The sequence below is a fragment of the Pelmatolapia mariae genome, linkage group LG3_W, assembly GCF_036321145.2.
Source record: "Pelmatolapia mariae isolate MD_Pm_ZW linkage group LG3_W, Pm_UMD_F_2, whole genome shotgun sequence".
In the NCBI taxonomy this organism is placed as follows: Eukaryota; Metazoa; Chordata; class Actinopteri; order Cichliformes; family Cichlidae; genus Pelmatolapia; species Pelmatolapia mariae.
Genome location: NC_086229.1, coordinates 26879064 through 26893164, shown reverse-complemented (window position 1 = coordinate 26893164; position 14101 = coordinate 26879064). Strand labels below are relative to the sequence as shown.

The 14101-nt window shown below is 40.6% G+C and overlaps 2 protein-coding genes across 2 annotated transcripts in view; both read left to right on the top strand.

Annotated features, from left to right (window-relative positions):
* LOC134621491 (NACHT, LRR and PYD domains-containing protein 12-like) overlaps positions 1-14101 on the top strand; it is a 328927-nt gene that overhangs the window by 211490 nt on the left and 103336 nt on the right. The window lies entirely within an intron of this gene.
* Positions 1-14101, top strand: part of LOC135932493 (protein NLRC3-like) — a 62873-nt gene that overhangs the window by 37880 nt on the left and 10892 nt on the right. Inside the window, exons 7-10 of the mRNA XM_065469981.1 lie at positions 2666-2950; positions 8626-10438; positions 13063-13236; positions 13875-14048. Of these exons, the coding sequence (XP_065326053.1) occupies positions 2666-2950; positions 8626-10438; positions 13063-13236; positions 13875-14048 (2446 nt within the window). The remainder of the gene's footprint in view (positions 1-2665; positions 2951-8625; positions 10439-13062; positions 13237-13874; positions 14049-14101) is intronic.

The following is a 14101-nucleotide window of genomic DNA, read 5'->3' as shown; positions in this document are numbered from 1 at the left end:
ATATTTAATTGTGTTGTGATTTGCAGTGTTTTGTGTTGTTTCACTTTAAATTTGTTTAAAAGGAAAAAGCTGAAAATTTAAATAGTTAAAAGTTGAAATGTGAATAGTTGGTTTTTGTATTATATGATTTATTTATTACATTTTATGTGGAGTGGCTCCTAGAGACACAGCACGTACAAACTCCAAAACACGTACAAACTCCAAAACACGAACGAACTCCGAAGCACGTACAAACACCAAAACACGTACAAACTCCAAAACACGAACAAACTCCAAAACACGAACGAACTCCGAAGCACGTACAAACTCCGAAGCACGTACAAACTCCAAAACACGTACAAAAGACAACAGAAGTGCTCCAGAATGCTAGGGGTAGTGTTGAGCTTTGTTACCTAGTGGCTACTCAAGCCAGGAAGTACCAACAACCGGATTTGGTGTGTGGTAGTAACAGGTAAATGAACATTTTTTTAATTATTTGAATATATATGAGTGCTTGTGTATAAATACACAAACAATACACATATGCTTTCATTTCAATTGTGTAATTTAAGTGATCTAGGTAGCTCTGTTTGGAAGTTCAGTTAATGCTAGAAATATGTTTTGGAGTTTGTACGTGCTTTGTCTCTAGGGGCCACCGAATATATTTATATATAAACATATATAAATAAAACCACTTTTTTTTTACATTAGTAATTCCTTTTGTGCATAATTTTCTATTTTTGTTAATAATAAATTAATTAAAGCAACAAAACAACCTGAAGAGCTGGTTGGGAGCCGAAAGAGCCGGCGGTTTTTAGTGAGCCGAGCCGAAAGAGTTGGTTCTCTAAAAAGAGCCGGAAATCCCATTACTACTGCAGTGTGCCAAATAAATAAGTCAAATACGTATTTTTCGAACAATAAGGCGCACAGGATTATAAGGCGCATTAAGCGAAACAAAACAGTCAGATAAGTCTAACTTTACTAAACTCATGCTCCACATAAAATTGGTTTGAGGTCAGTAAGCACAACCAGAATTCATACATAAGGTGCACTGCTGATTTTTGAGAAAATTAAAGGCTTTTAAGAGCACCTTATAGTCTGAAAAATACGGTAATAACGACGGCCCGCTTGCATGTTCTACAAAAAAATGTGCTTTGGTGGCTGATGGACAAAAAGCGGACAAAAACCAAACCAGTGCCATATCACTGAAGTTGCACCATTTTTACAAACCTGTTCTGGTTTATCTGTTTCACAGTCCACTTTGGCTCTTCTCCTTCTCCGTCACCGCCATGCTTTTTCTGCCATGTGTTTATGAAAAGAAAGGCACTGCACATGTGCGTTTTACCCATATTCCATTGTGATATTTCATTTTCTTATCATTGCTTAACATTGTACCAGTATACCGTGAACAGTATAATATCGCCCAGCCCTAGGCAGACGGAACACACTACGAGGGAAGATGGTGAGCAGATGGTGAGCAGACGTTAACGACGCGACACTGATACAGAGAAACACAGGCCTTAAATACACACTGGGATAACGAGTGTATGAGACACAGAAGGAGGGAACACACGGGCAGACAGAGGAAGCACAGAACCAAAACCCAAAGAATTTAAAAAGTCTAAACCCAAATACATCATCAAAATAAACCAGAACATAAAATCATAATAATGATAAACACAAAACGCTGGGTCAAATGTCCTAGGACCCTTGCTGTGCCTTCTTTCTGCCTCACCACCATGGGAAGCAGAGCTTTCAGTTGCTTTGCTCCCAGGCTGTGGAACTCTCTACTCCCAGATATAAGAAACTTTTCCCCCCATTCCCCCCCAGTTTACATCTCAACTCCTAACCCATCTGTTCAAATCTACATATTCACTGTGAAATTTGTTTATTTTATCTTGTAATTAATTTGATTTTTGTTGTTCTTCGTTGTCATTGTTGTATTACATGTTTTATTCCATTGTTAATAGTCCATGGGTGTCTTGATAGGTGTGTTTAAATAAAATGTATTATTATTATTATTATTATTATTATTATTATTATTTCATATAGATTTTTAAAGGGCACAAAGAAAAATAACATAAACATAAACAACATAAAAAGCCCATTAGAAGATGCATTGGTAGGGGAATGAAGCTGCATTGATCCCATCAATCCATGCCTGCAAGACCACTCTGACCATGAACACCACATGCCTCCTCCCAGTGGAACAAGCCTGGAACACCTCACCCAGGAGGCACCGAAGAAGCACAAAACGCTGGTTTAAATGACCCAGGATCCTGACAATCTTTCTTGTAGAGCTCTGCTCTTACTTTAAATAAAGAACTTTTTGCTGACAAGATTTTTAGTAAATCATTAACAAATCTATATTGTCTGTTTGGACAGCAATTTTCAAAAACAAGTGAACATGTAAAACTGCGGTTTTAAGCGATGCAGTTGAAAAAATTGGGTGCACCTAACTTTTGTGCTGGTGTACCTAAAAAAAAAGTTAGGTGCACCAGTGCAACCGTAGCAAAAACTTAGTCTAGAGCCATGATCTAGTTACAGTCCCCTGTATGTTTATTTATTAATCAGATATAGCTAGCTCTGGATCCAGCCGTTCTAATGTTAAAAGAGAAAACTTCTAGTTTTAAAAGGGCAAGGTTTTAATGGGATTCGTGTTTACATTTCTTTCTATTTCCTATAGAGGAGGAGCTTTTCAAGGTGCGGTCAGCTTTTGTTTGGAGGGTGTCAACAGAACTCCTTAAACAGCTCCTTGAGGCCCTTGTAAGTGATGGTGTTTTAAATGAATTGGAGAAAGAATCGATACTGGAGAAGAACCCTGTCAGAGCAGATAAGGCACGCTGCTTCATTGACACAGTGAAGAAGAAAGGGGACAAAGCCTGCAGGATAATGATCAGACATCTTCAGACTGTAGATCTCTCTCTTTTCTCTCAGCTACGTTTATACTCTGATCTGTCTGCTCAGCAAGGTGAGTTCACCTTTTTGTGTAAAAATGTTTTCTTTGCATGATTTGTTGAGATGTGAGAGTGTATAACCTCAGAATTCAATTTAAGAAAAAGCAGACAGCAGGAGCTTAATTCTACAGCATACATAATAGACTATTGTCTATACCCAGTCACTTCAGGTGTACCCCAAATGTCAGTCTTAGGCCCTCTTCTCCTCCTAATTTACATCCTCCTTCTTGGTATCATTTTCCATAAATTTGATCTTCATTTTCTCTGTTTTGCTGATGACACCCAATTATATGTCTCCTACAGGCCTGATTCCTCTCTCCCACCTTCTTCCCTTACAGAATGTTTATCCAAATTAAAATTCTGGTTCAGCTCTAATTTCCTTAAGCTTAATGAAGATAAAACTAAAATTCTCCTTATTGGCACTTCAACTTATTGAAGGTAAATCATTTCCCACTCACTATTGATTATTATTATTATTAATCACGGATTAATATTGTTATTATAATTAATATTATTAATTATTTATAATATTATTATTATAATTAATATTATTATTAATATTATTATTATTATTAATAATAATAATAATAATAATGATAATATTAATATTATTATTAATATTAATATTATTACATGAATTAATATTATTATTAATCATTATTGTTATTATTATTAATATATTATTATTATTCACTCCACAGTTTTCCCCTAACCTCAGGTTAAGAGCCTTGGTGTCATCCTAGACAGTTCACTATCCTTTAAATCTCACATCAATAATCTCACATTCTGCCTATTTCCATCTATGCAACATTAAAAGATTACCTCCTACTCTTTCCACCCAGTCTATGTCCATTCTTGTTCATAGTCTCGTTACCTCCCATAAAAATCCCTTCATAACCTTCAACTGGTTCAAAACTCCGCTGCCCGCATTATTACCAGAACCCCCTCTTACTAGCACATCACGCCCGTTCTTCAGGAACTTCATTGGCTGCCTGAGAAATTCTGGATTGTGTACAAGCTTCTTCTGCTCACCTTCAAGGCCCTTCATAACCTTGCTCCTCCTTACTTTTCTGACCTGTTATGCACTACTTCTTCTGCCCACTCACTTCAATCCTGTTCTTCTACCCAGCTTGCTGTGCCTTCTTTCTGTCTCATCACCATGGGAAGCAGAGCTTTCAGTTGCTTTGCTCCCAGGCTGTGGAACTCTCTACCCCAGATATAAGAAATATTCCCCCCAGTTTCCCCCCATTCCCCCCACATTCTCGCCCAGTTTACATCTCAACTCCTAACCCATCTGTTCAAATCTACATATTCACTGTGAAATTTGTTTATTTTATCTTGTAAGTAATTTGATTTTTGTTGTTTTTCATTGTCATTGTTGTTTTACGTGTTTTATTCCATTGTTAATAGTCCATGGGTGTCTTGATAGGTGCTGTTAAATAAAATGTACTATTATTATTATCATTATCATTATTATTATTATTATTATTAGTAGTAGTAGTAGTAGTAGTAGTATTCCATATAGATTTTTAAAGGGCAAAAAGAAAAATAACATAAACATAAACAACATAAAATGCCCATTAGAAGATGTATTGGTAGGGGAATGAAGCTGCATTGATCCCATAAATCCATGCCTGCAAGACCACTCTGACCACGACCACCTCCCAGTGGGACATGCCTGGAACACCTCACCTAGGAGGCACCTAAGAAGCATCCCTGTCAGATGTCCAAACCACCTCAATCTGCTCCTTTCATTGTGGCAGAGCAGCGGCTCGACTTTGAGCCCCTTCCTGTTGGCTGAACTTCTCACCCTATATCTAAGGGAGAGGCCAGCCACCCTTCCCAGGAAGCCAATTTTCGCCGCTTGTATCCGCAATTTCATTCTTTCTGCATTCCGCCCTTTTCCGGCTGAGGACCATGGACTCAGATTTGGCTATGTGGAACAAGTTCTTACAATGGTTCTCTAAGGATCAAACAGCCCGTACCAATGGGCCAGACACCCCATACTCCCGAAGCACCTCCCGCAGGACACTCTGAGGGACATGGTCGAATGCCTTCTCCAAGTCCACAAAACACATGTAGACTGGTTGAGCAAACTCCCATGCACCCTCAAGTATCCTCAAGACGGTAAAGAACTGACCCAATATTCCATGGCCAGGACGAAAACCGCATTGTTCCTCCTGTATCCGAGGTTCGACTAACAGACAGACTCTCCTTTCCAGCACCCTGGCATAGACTTTCCCAGGAAGGCTGAGGAGTGTGATCCCCCTGTAGTTGGAACACACCCTCCGGTCGCCTTTCTTAAAAATCACCCCGGTCTGCCAGTCCCCGGTCTGCCATGAGTACCTCCCCTGATCTCCAGGCAACATTGCAGAGGCGTATCAGCCAGGACAGCCCTAGAACATCCAGAGCCTTCAGGAACTAGGGAAGGACCTCATCCACCTCAGGGGTTCTGCCACCAAGGAATTGTTTAACTGCCTCAGTGACCTCACCCATAGATAGACGAGTTGTCCCCCCTGTCCATAGACTCTGTTTCCTCCACGGAAGACATGCCAGTGGGATTAAGAATGTCCTCGAAGTATTCCCTTCACTATCTGACAATGTTCTTGCTCAAAGTCAGCAGTGCTCCACCTGCACTATACATAGTGCAGGTAGAGCACCACTTTCCCCTCCTGAATCATCTGATGGTTTCCCGGAATCTCTGAGTCTTTGAGGCAATCCAAAAGTATTTTTCACGCAACAAAAAACAAAGGAAGACAGAGGACTTAAATATACACATAAGGTCATTAGGGGAAGTGGAGGCACATGGGAACACAGTGCAAATGACCCTCATGACACTACAGGAAAAGTGAAACTAAAACACACTGGACATAGAGACACAAGACCTCTTCAAAATAAAATAGGAAACAAGGAGGGACGTAGACATGACATAGAAGACTAGAACAGACTTAGACCAGGGGACATAAAGAGACCCATAACTAACTGAAAGTCGAAAAAAATAATAATAATTCTAAGACTTAAGATTATCTCATAAATAATCAAAAAGTACAAAATAACTCACTAGCCCTTAACTTAAGAACAACACATGAATTGAACATTATGTAAACATGAGAAAACATTACAAAATAATAAAAAAACGCTGAGTCAAAGACTCAGCCCCTGACAAATTTTTGAAACTTCCTGGAGGAAACCTGGTCTTGTATGACGGCATCCATCCCACTTTGGATGGAGCAGCTCTCATTTCTAGAAATCTGGCCATATTTATTAAACCCCCAAAATGTGACTGTCCAGAGTTGGGACCAGGAAGCAGAGTTGCAGTCTTACGACCTCTCTGCAGCTTCTCTCCTCCCATTACCTCCCCAAAACCCCATCTCCTTAGACCTTGTGTCAGCTCCCAAAAGGACAAAAAACAAACTAAAAGCAAGCAAAAAAACAGACTTAAACATATAAAATCACAAAGAAAGAACAATACAGTATCCACATCTGCACCAAAGAGTAAAACAGTAAAATGTGGATTATTAAACGTCACGTCTCTCTCCCATTTTACTCTTGACTTTAACAGTGTTGCAAACTTAACGACTTTGTCGCTAAATATAGTGACAAAGTCGTTAAATATGTAAAACAGGGAGGGAGCAGTGGTAAATGTACATTTTTCTTTGTCTAAAATAAATCAATGCACTAAAAGACGTCATTGCAAACTTAGAAATCGGATGTCCTTGCAGAGCCATAGCTACATCTTGTACATCCGATTTCAAACTAAGCTGTCTGGTGAGGCTTGCTATGTCCATTTTGATTGCTAATGGATAAAAATGTTCTTTATTTACTGTTACGTTTTGTTGATCACAAGGTTTAAAACTAGGGATGCACCGATACCGATACTGGTATCGGGTATCGGGGCCGATACTGTCAAATGTGTGCGTACTCGTACTCGTAAATGTTAACATGAATATACCATGAACCGATACTAATGTAGCCCGGATGGGAATTTGGGAGTAGATACTCATAATTCCCATGGACTTGAACGCCACGGTAACATAAGGTGTTCACAGTTATGTGATGTAACTGTACCCTGAATTTAATTTGCCCTGTAATATGTCACATGGTAAATACAGGTAATTAGAGCAATCAAACTGTTATGTTAATCATAAAGTATTATTTTATGGTATGTAACTCTGAAGGGAGTTAAAATATTGTTCAGAGTTCTAATTTTCTGGAGGCCCGTGAAGGTAGCATAAAACGGGACCTGTGTATCTGTTGCAATGGAGGAGGAGAAGAGAACGGCATGGAGAGATGTAAGAGGTTAGCTGAGCCAAAGTGAGAGACTCGGCTAGTTTTACTGAGGTTAACTAGCACAAAAGAGTGTGTGACTAGAAAGCTAACCGTGTGGGAGCTTCGCAACAGAGTGTGGGTGAAGTGACTTTTTGTTTCAACGGTCGCACCACCGTGGAAAACTGTGTTTCCAGCTACGACCGCCGAGGCTAAAGGCTAGCCCGGACTGCTTGGCTGCGCCTCGGAGGCAGCCGCTATGGACTGTCGGAGAGCTGGACAGTGACGGGCTAACGCGCTGTAGCAGAGACAGCATCGGGTCCGCAGGGAGTGGATTTAGTGTGGGACTGGTGAACGGCGACCTACCGAGCAACGGAACTGTAAGTCAGACTTTTGTGCTCTTACTGGGGAGAAGAGGATTTTTCTCCATCGTCCAGCGTGAGCAGCAAACAGGCCTGCAACAAGTGTGAATGTGAGTGTGTGTGGGGCCCATGTGTGAATATTGTATGTTTAGTGGAGTTATATAACGTGTTTTGGAGTGTATATTAGTGAGTCACTTACCAAAAGGTGATAACATAAGTTGGGTTGTTTAATATAATTTGAAATGGAATTATTTCATTTATACAGTGTATTTCATTTGGTTAAGAAATTGGAATATCATTTGAGTTTAAAAAAGGGATGTGTTGTACAGTATTTGTCTCTGCCCTTACGTTCAGTAAACGTTTCGTTTGTGTTAAAGAGTTGTCTGGGGTCGTTTCTTTACTACTGGTTAAGTTTAACTTGTGTGTGGTAGAAGTATCGGATTTTGTACTCGGTATCGGCAAGTACTCAGATCCAAGTATCGGTATCGGATCGGTTTGAAAAAATTGGTATCGTTGCATCCCTATTTAAAACTACTTAAAAAGACACACACACACACAAAAGTAAATCTGCCAGAGTGAATGTTTCGGGTCAGTTTTGCGGTCCCAAGTCCGGATAAAGGAGGAGCGTTGGAATTGTGACATTAAAAAAAGCAATACTTGCTAAAATAAATGTGATTTGTAGTTCTAAGTACATTCCAAATGCATTTAGGGTGTTTTTTAATCACTTTATGTCTCTTTCACAATGTCATTTCTCTCTCTAACAGTGTCTGTTACAATGACACAGGCATGACCAACGATGCAAATTAGGCAATGATGTCATTTAGCAACTTCAGGTGACTTTTAGGACAGCCAATAGCGATTTTCCTTACTGAGTTGGCAACACTGGACTTTAAGAGCTGGGTGGTACAGTTAAAATTTATAGGATATCTTCATTATTATAATTTCAGATCTGGACAGGTTTTCTTTAGAAAAAGTATAATATATGTAAAAATGGTAAATTAAAAACAGAGAGGAAAAAGAAATAAACATTTTTTTTCCGTTATTTTAAATGATTTCTTCAGAGACTCTTCAAAATTGTCGGCATCATCTTCAATCCAAGCTGAAGAAGAAGTTCCAGTGTGTGTTTGAGGGAATCGCTAAAGCAGGAAACCCAACCCTCCTGAATAAGATCTACACAGAGCTCTACATCACAGAGGGAGGGACTGCAGAGGTCAATGATGAACATGAGGTCAGACAGATTGAAACAGCATCCAGGAAACCAGACAGACCAGAAACAATAATCAGACAAGAAGACATCTTTAAAGACTTACCTGGAAGAGATGAACCAATCAGAACAGTGCTGACAAAGGGAGTGGCTGGCATTGGAAAAACAGTCTTAACACAGAAATACACCCTGGACTGGGCTGAAGACAAAGCCAACCAGGACATCCAGTTCATATTTCCATTCACTTTCAGAGAGCTGAATGTGCTGAAAGAGGAAAAGTTCAGCTTGGTAGAACTTGTTCATCACTTCTTTACTGAAACCAAAGAAGCAGGAATCTGCAGCTTGGAAGACTTCCAGGTTGTGTTCATCTTTGATGGTCTGGATGAGTGTCGACTTCCTCTGGACTTCCACAAAACTACAATCCTAACTGACCCTAGAAAGTCCACCTCAGTTGATGTGCTGCTCATAAACCTCATCAGGGGGGAACTCCTTCCTTTTGCTCGCCTCTGGATAACCACACGACCTGCAGCAGCTGACCAGATCCCTCCGAAGTGTGTTTCTATGGTGACAGAGATCAGAGGGTTTACTGACCCACAGAAGGAGGAGTACTTCAGAAAGAGATTCAGAGATGAAGAGCAGGCCAGCAGGATCATCTCCCACATCACGACGTCACGAAGCCTCCACATCATGTGCCACATCCCAGTCTTCTGCTGGATCACTGCTACAGTTCTGGAGGATGTGCTGGAAACCAGAGAGGGAGGACAGCTGCCCAAGACCCTGACTGAGATGTACATCCACTTCCTGGTGGTTCAGGCCAAAGTGAAGAAGGTCAAGTATGATGGAGGAGCTGAGACAGATCCACACTGGAGTCCAGAGAGCAGGGAGATGATTGAGTCTCTGGGAAAACTGGCTTTTGATCAGCTGCAGAAAGGAAACCTGATCTTCTATGAATCAGACCTGACAGAGTGTGGCATCGATATCAGAGCAGCCTCAGTGTACTCAGGAGTGTTCACACAGATCTTTAAAGAGGAGAGAGGACTGTACCAGGACAAGGTGTTCTGCTTCATCCATCTGAGTGTTCAGGAGTTTCTGGCTGCTCTTCATGTCCATCTGACCTTCATCAACTCTGGACTCAATCTGCTGGAAGAACAACAAACAACCTCTACGTGGTCCAAATTATCTAAAAATCAAAAAGCAGTAGTATCTGCAGAGTACTATTTCTACCAGAGTGCTGTGGAAAAGGCCTTACAGAGTCCAAATGGACACCTGGACTTGTTCCTCCGCTTCCTTCTGGGTCTTTCACTGCAGGCCAATCAGAGTCTGCTACGAGGACTGATGACACAGATAGGAAGTAGCTCACAGATCAATCAGGAAACAGTAGTGTACATCAAGAAGAAGCTCAGTCATAATCTGTCTGCAGAGAAAAGCATCAATCTGTTCCACTGTCTGAATGAACTGAATGATCATTCTCTAGTGGAGGAGATCCAAGAGTCCCTGAGATCAGGAAGTCTCTCCACAGATGAACTGTCTCCTGCTCAGTGGTCAGCTCTGGTCTTCATCTTACTGTCATCAGAAAAAGATCTGGATGAGTTTGACCTGAAGAAATATTCTGCTTCAGAGGAGGCTCTTCTGAGGCTGCTGCCAGTGGTCAAAGCCTCCAACAAAGCTCTGTGAGTAAATATGTCTTTGTACCTTCATTCTTAAAATCATGTTCCTACAAAACAAAAACAAAAACAAAAAAACGGTGTCCTCAGTTCCAGGAACCTAGTTTTGTTTCAAAACATAAAAAAAAATGTTGTTAGCCCTGTGACAGACTGGCGACCTGTCCAGGGTGTACCCTGGCTCTCACCCTAAGACAGTTGGAGGGCAGCACGGTGGCACGGTGGTTAGCACTGTTGCCTCACAGCAAGAAGGTCCTGAATTCAATTTCACCATCAGGTTCAGGTCTTTCTGTGTGGAGTTTACTTGGTCTCCCCGTGTTTGTGTGGGTTCTCTCTGGGTACTCCGGCTTCCTCCCACAGACCAAAGACATGCACTTAGTAGGGGTTAATTGGAATCTCTAAATTGCCCGTAGGCGTAAATGCGGGAATGAATGTGAGTGTGAATGGTTGTCTGTGTCTATGTGTTAGACCTGTGACAGACTGGCGATCTGTCCAGGGCAGGGGTGGGCACCGAGGGCCGGTGTCCCTGCAGGTTTTACATGTGTCCTTGAACCAACACAGCTGATTTAAATGGCTAAATTATCTCCTCAACATGTCCTGATGTTCTCCAGAGGCCTGGTAACGAACTAATCATGTGATTCAGGTGTGTTGACCCAAGGTGAGATCTAAAACCTGCAGGGACACCGGCCCTCGGGGCCTGGAATTGCCCACCCCTGGTCCAGGGTGTCTGCCTGCCTCTCGCCCTAAGACAGCTGGGATAGGCTCCAGCGCCCCTGAAAAGGATAAGTGGAAGTGAATGGAATGTAAAAAAAAAAAAGTGAAATAAATGATCATCAGTCACTCATTCAAATATGTGATACTTTTAATGTTTCACTCTAGCAGTACATGTCAGCATTTCTGAGACATTTTTGTCTGAACCTTTAACCAAAGGACAATCCGATCCAGCCTATAAGCGCATGAGCTCTGATCCCTCAGCCCCTCTGACAGGTTTATTATCCTCAGGTTTTTCACTTGTCTCCTACTCCTGGAGTTTTGTTCTTTTGTTTCTAAAGCAAATACTTCAGCTACCAGACTGTACCTACATCTTTTTTTATGTTTGTAATCCAAGTTCTGGTTTGTGGCTCACCTTCAGTGCACATTCCTATTTTCAAATAAGTCTCTGCTATGGCTGCCCTGATTGAATCCAGTATGGAGGGAAAAACTCGGCTTCATCATTGAAATTGCTTCTAAGGTCCTGTTTCTTGTCAGTAACCATATCTAACTGTAAGGCTGCCATAACCAGAGGTCCCATAAAATTACAGTGGGTTCTCTCTGGGTACTCTACATTTTCCTGAAACCGTTCAAGGACATGAAGTCAGGTTAACTGGTGATCTAAACCGGATGCATGTCTGAGTGAGAATGTTTGTCTGTCTCTCTGTGGCCTGAGTGGAAGAGATGGATCTGTGCTTTGCCTTTGATATTTCCTGACAGCAAAATCTCCATTAAGTCTGCATTTCAGCTCATCCGTTTATATACACCTTTTAACAGGAACAGTTTTGTACAGCTAGTGTTTAAAATCCAGTGTTACTCACAGTACACAAGGAATGAGCATAATAATTACTGAACAAAGACATCTATTTACACCCACAGGCCAGTGGACACTCTTTCAATGGTGAGGATGTACACATCCTGGACAGGGAGGAATGCTGGTTTGAGCGGGGAGTCAAGGAGGCAATTTAAATGAGAAGGGAAAGACCATCTCTGAATGGAGGAGGGGGACTAAGGGTACACCTTTCACCATCTTACAATGCTGTGATTGCAGCCAGTCCCCTGCTCTCTATGAATGGTACTCATGGCCACTGATCAATGGGCTTAGATCAGTAGTTGTTGATCAGTGGTCATGGCAGTTGGCATATTAATGATCAAGGAACTTACCTCACAGCCCATTGTTCATTCAGTGGGCTAGTTTCAGTTATTGTACAAATGTACTGTTTATAAGGATGGGGAAACCTGCAGTCAGCTAGGACTTGGGAAGTCACTTGGATGAGTGACAAAACATTTCTCCCACTGAAAACGCTTCATCTAGATGAACAGAATCAACCTTCTGGGGTTCTGCTGTGAACTTTGTTGCTGTGGATCTAAAATATAAAAATGCATCTGAAACGATTTTATTCTATTTTCCAATCATGTTTTGATGAGATTTACAGGCTTCTTTTAGAATTCTAAACCAAATGGTGGAGGAGCCCATGATGACTAGCTGCTGCCCTTCAGGATATTTTATGAAATCAAAAAGAAAACGACAAAAAAATGAGTCTCAACAACGTCCAGCATGTGATAAATTATTTATAACCAGATTTATACTAATCACAGATATTAGAATTAATAAAGTGACCAACAGTACTGTAGTAACTGTAGTACCCACAGGCCTGTGTCAGCAGACTCTGAACTAATGTCACTAAAACTACCTGCTGTTCACTCCATTTAGATATGTTGGTGTAATTGTGTTTCTACAAATTTAAAGTATTTTTCTTCTCCTACATTTAAATTGTATACATTTTTTTAGTTAATTATGCATTGTACTGTACACAGACGTATTATATTGATTATTATTGTCACAAATATTGCTTGGTTTTGTGCTTGTTTGTTTTTTTCAGGTTGAGCAGCTGTAACCTGTCAGAGAGAGGCTGTGAACGTTTGTTATCACTGATCAGCTCCCAGTCCTGTAGTCTGAGAGAGCTGGACCTAAGTACCAACAGCCTGAAGCATTCAGCAGTAAAGCTTCTGTCTAATGCAGTGGAGAGTCCGCACGCCAAACTGAATATTCTGAGGTCAGATCAATTTGTATTCATTTTTTTGGTTGTTTATTTCTGTGTTTGTTTGCTTTTTTGTTTTTATCAACTGACAAAATTAACCAATCAAACGATTTAGCCAGTAAAAGTTAACTGTATCCATTTATTGTTGTTTCTTAGCATTTTCAATCATTTCTAAGTTAAAGAGTTTTACTAACCCGTTCAGCTCAAGATAAGAGGGTTCTTTAAAATACAGGAATAGTTATTGCACCCTGATCACACTTTTACAACAGTCTTCATGTTTTTATTTTCAGACTCAACATCTGTGAACTCTCATTGGAGAACTGTGAAGCTCTGTCCTCAGTTCTCAGCTCTCGATCCTCTAGTCTGAGGGAGCTGGACCTGAGTATCAAAAACCTGCAGGATTCAGAAGTGAAGCTTCTGTCTGCTGGACTTCAAAGTTTAAACTGTAAACTGAATATGCTGAGGTTAAAGCAAATGACATTTTGTTTTGTTTTTTTAAAATTAAGTAATTTGAGTAATTTCAAGTTCATGCATATGATGATGTATGTTAGTTAAGTTTTTTTTTTTTTTTTTAAAAGATGAGATTTAAAATTCTGAAATATATTAACAATCTTTACATGAGTATTTTTTGTTTTGTTTTGTTTTTTTTTTAGACTGAGTGGCTGTAACCTCTCAGAGACAAGCTGTGAAGCTCTGTCCTCAGTTCCCACTTCTCAGTCCTCTAATCTGAGAAAGCTCGACCTGAGTAATTCTGACCTGCAGGATTCCGCAGTGAAGCTTATTTCTGCTGGACTAAAGAGGTCACATTGTACAGTGGAAACTCTCAGGTCAGGATTCAAACTTTTCCACAGATGCTTATTTAAAATGTGATTTATATTTT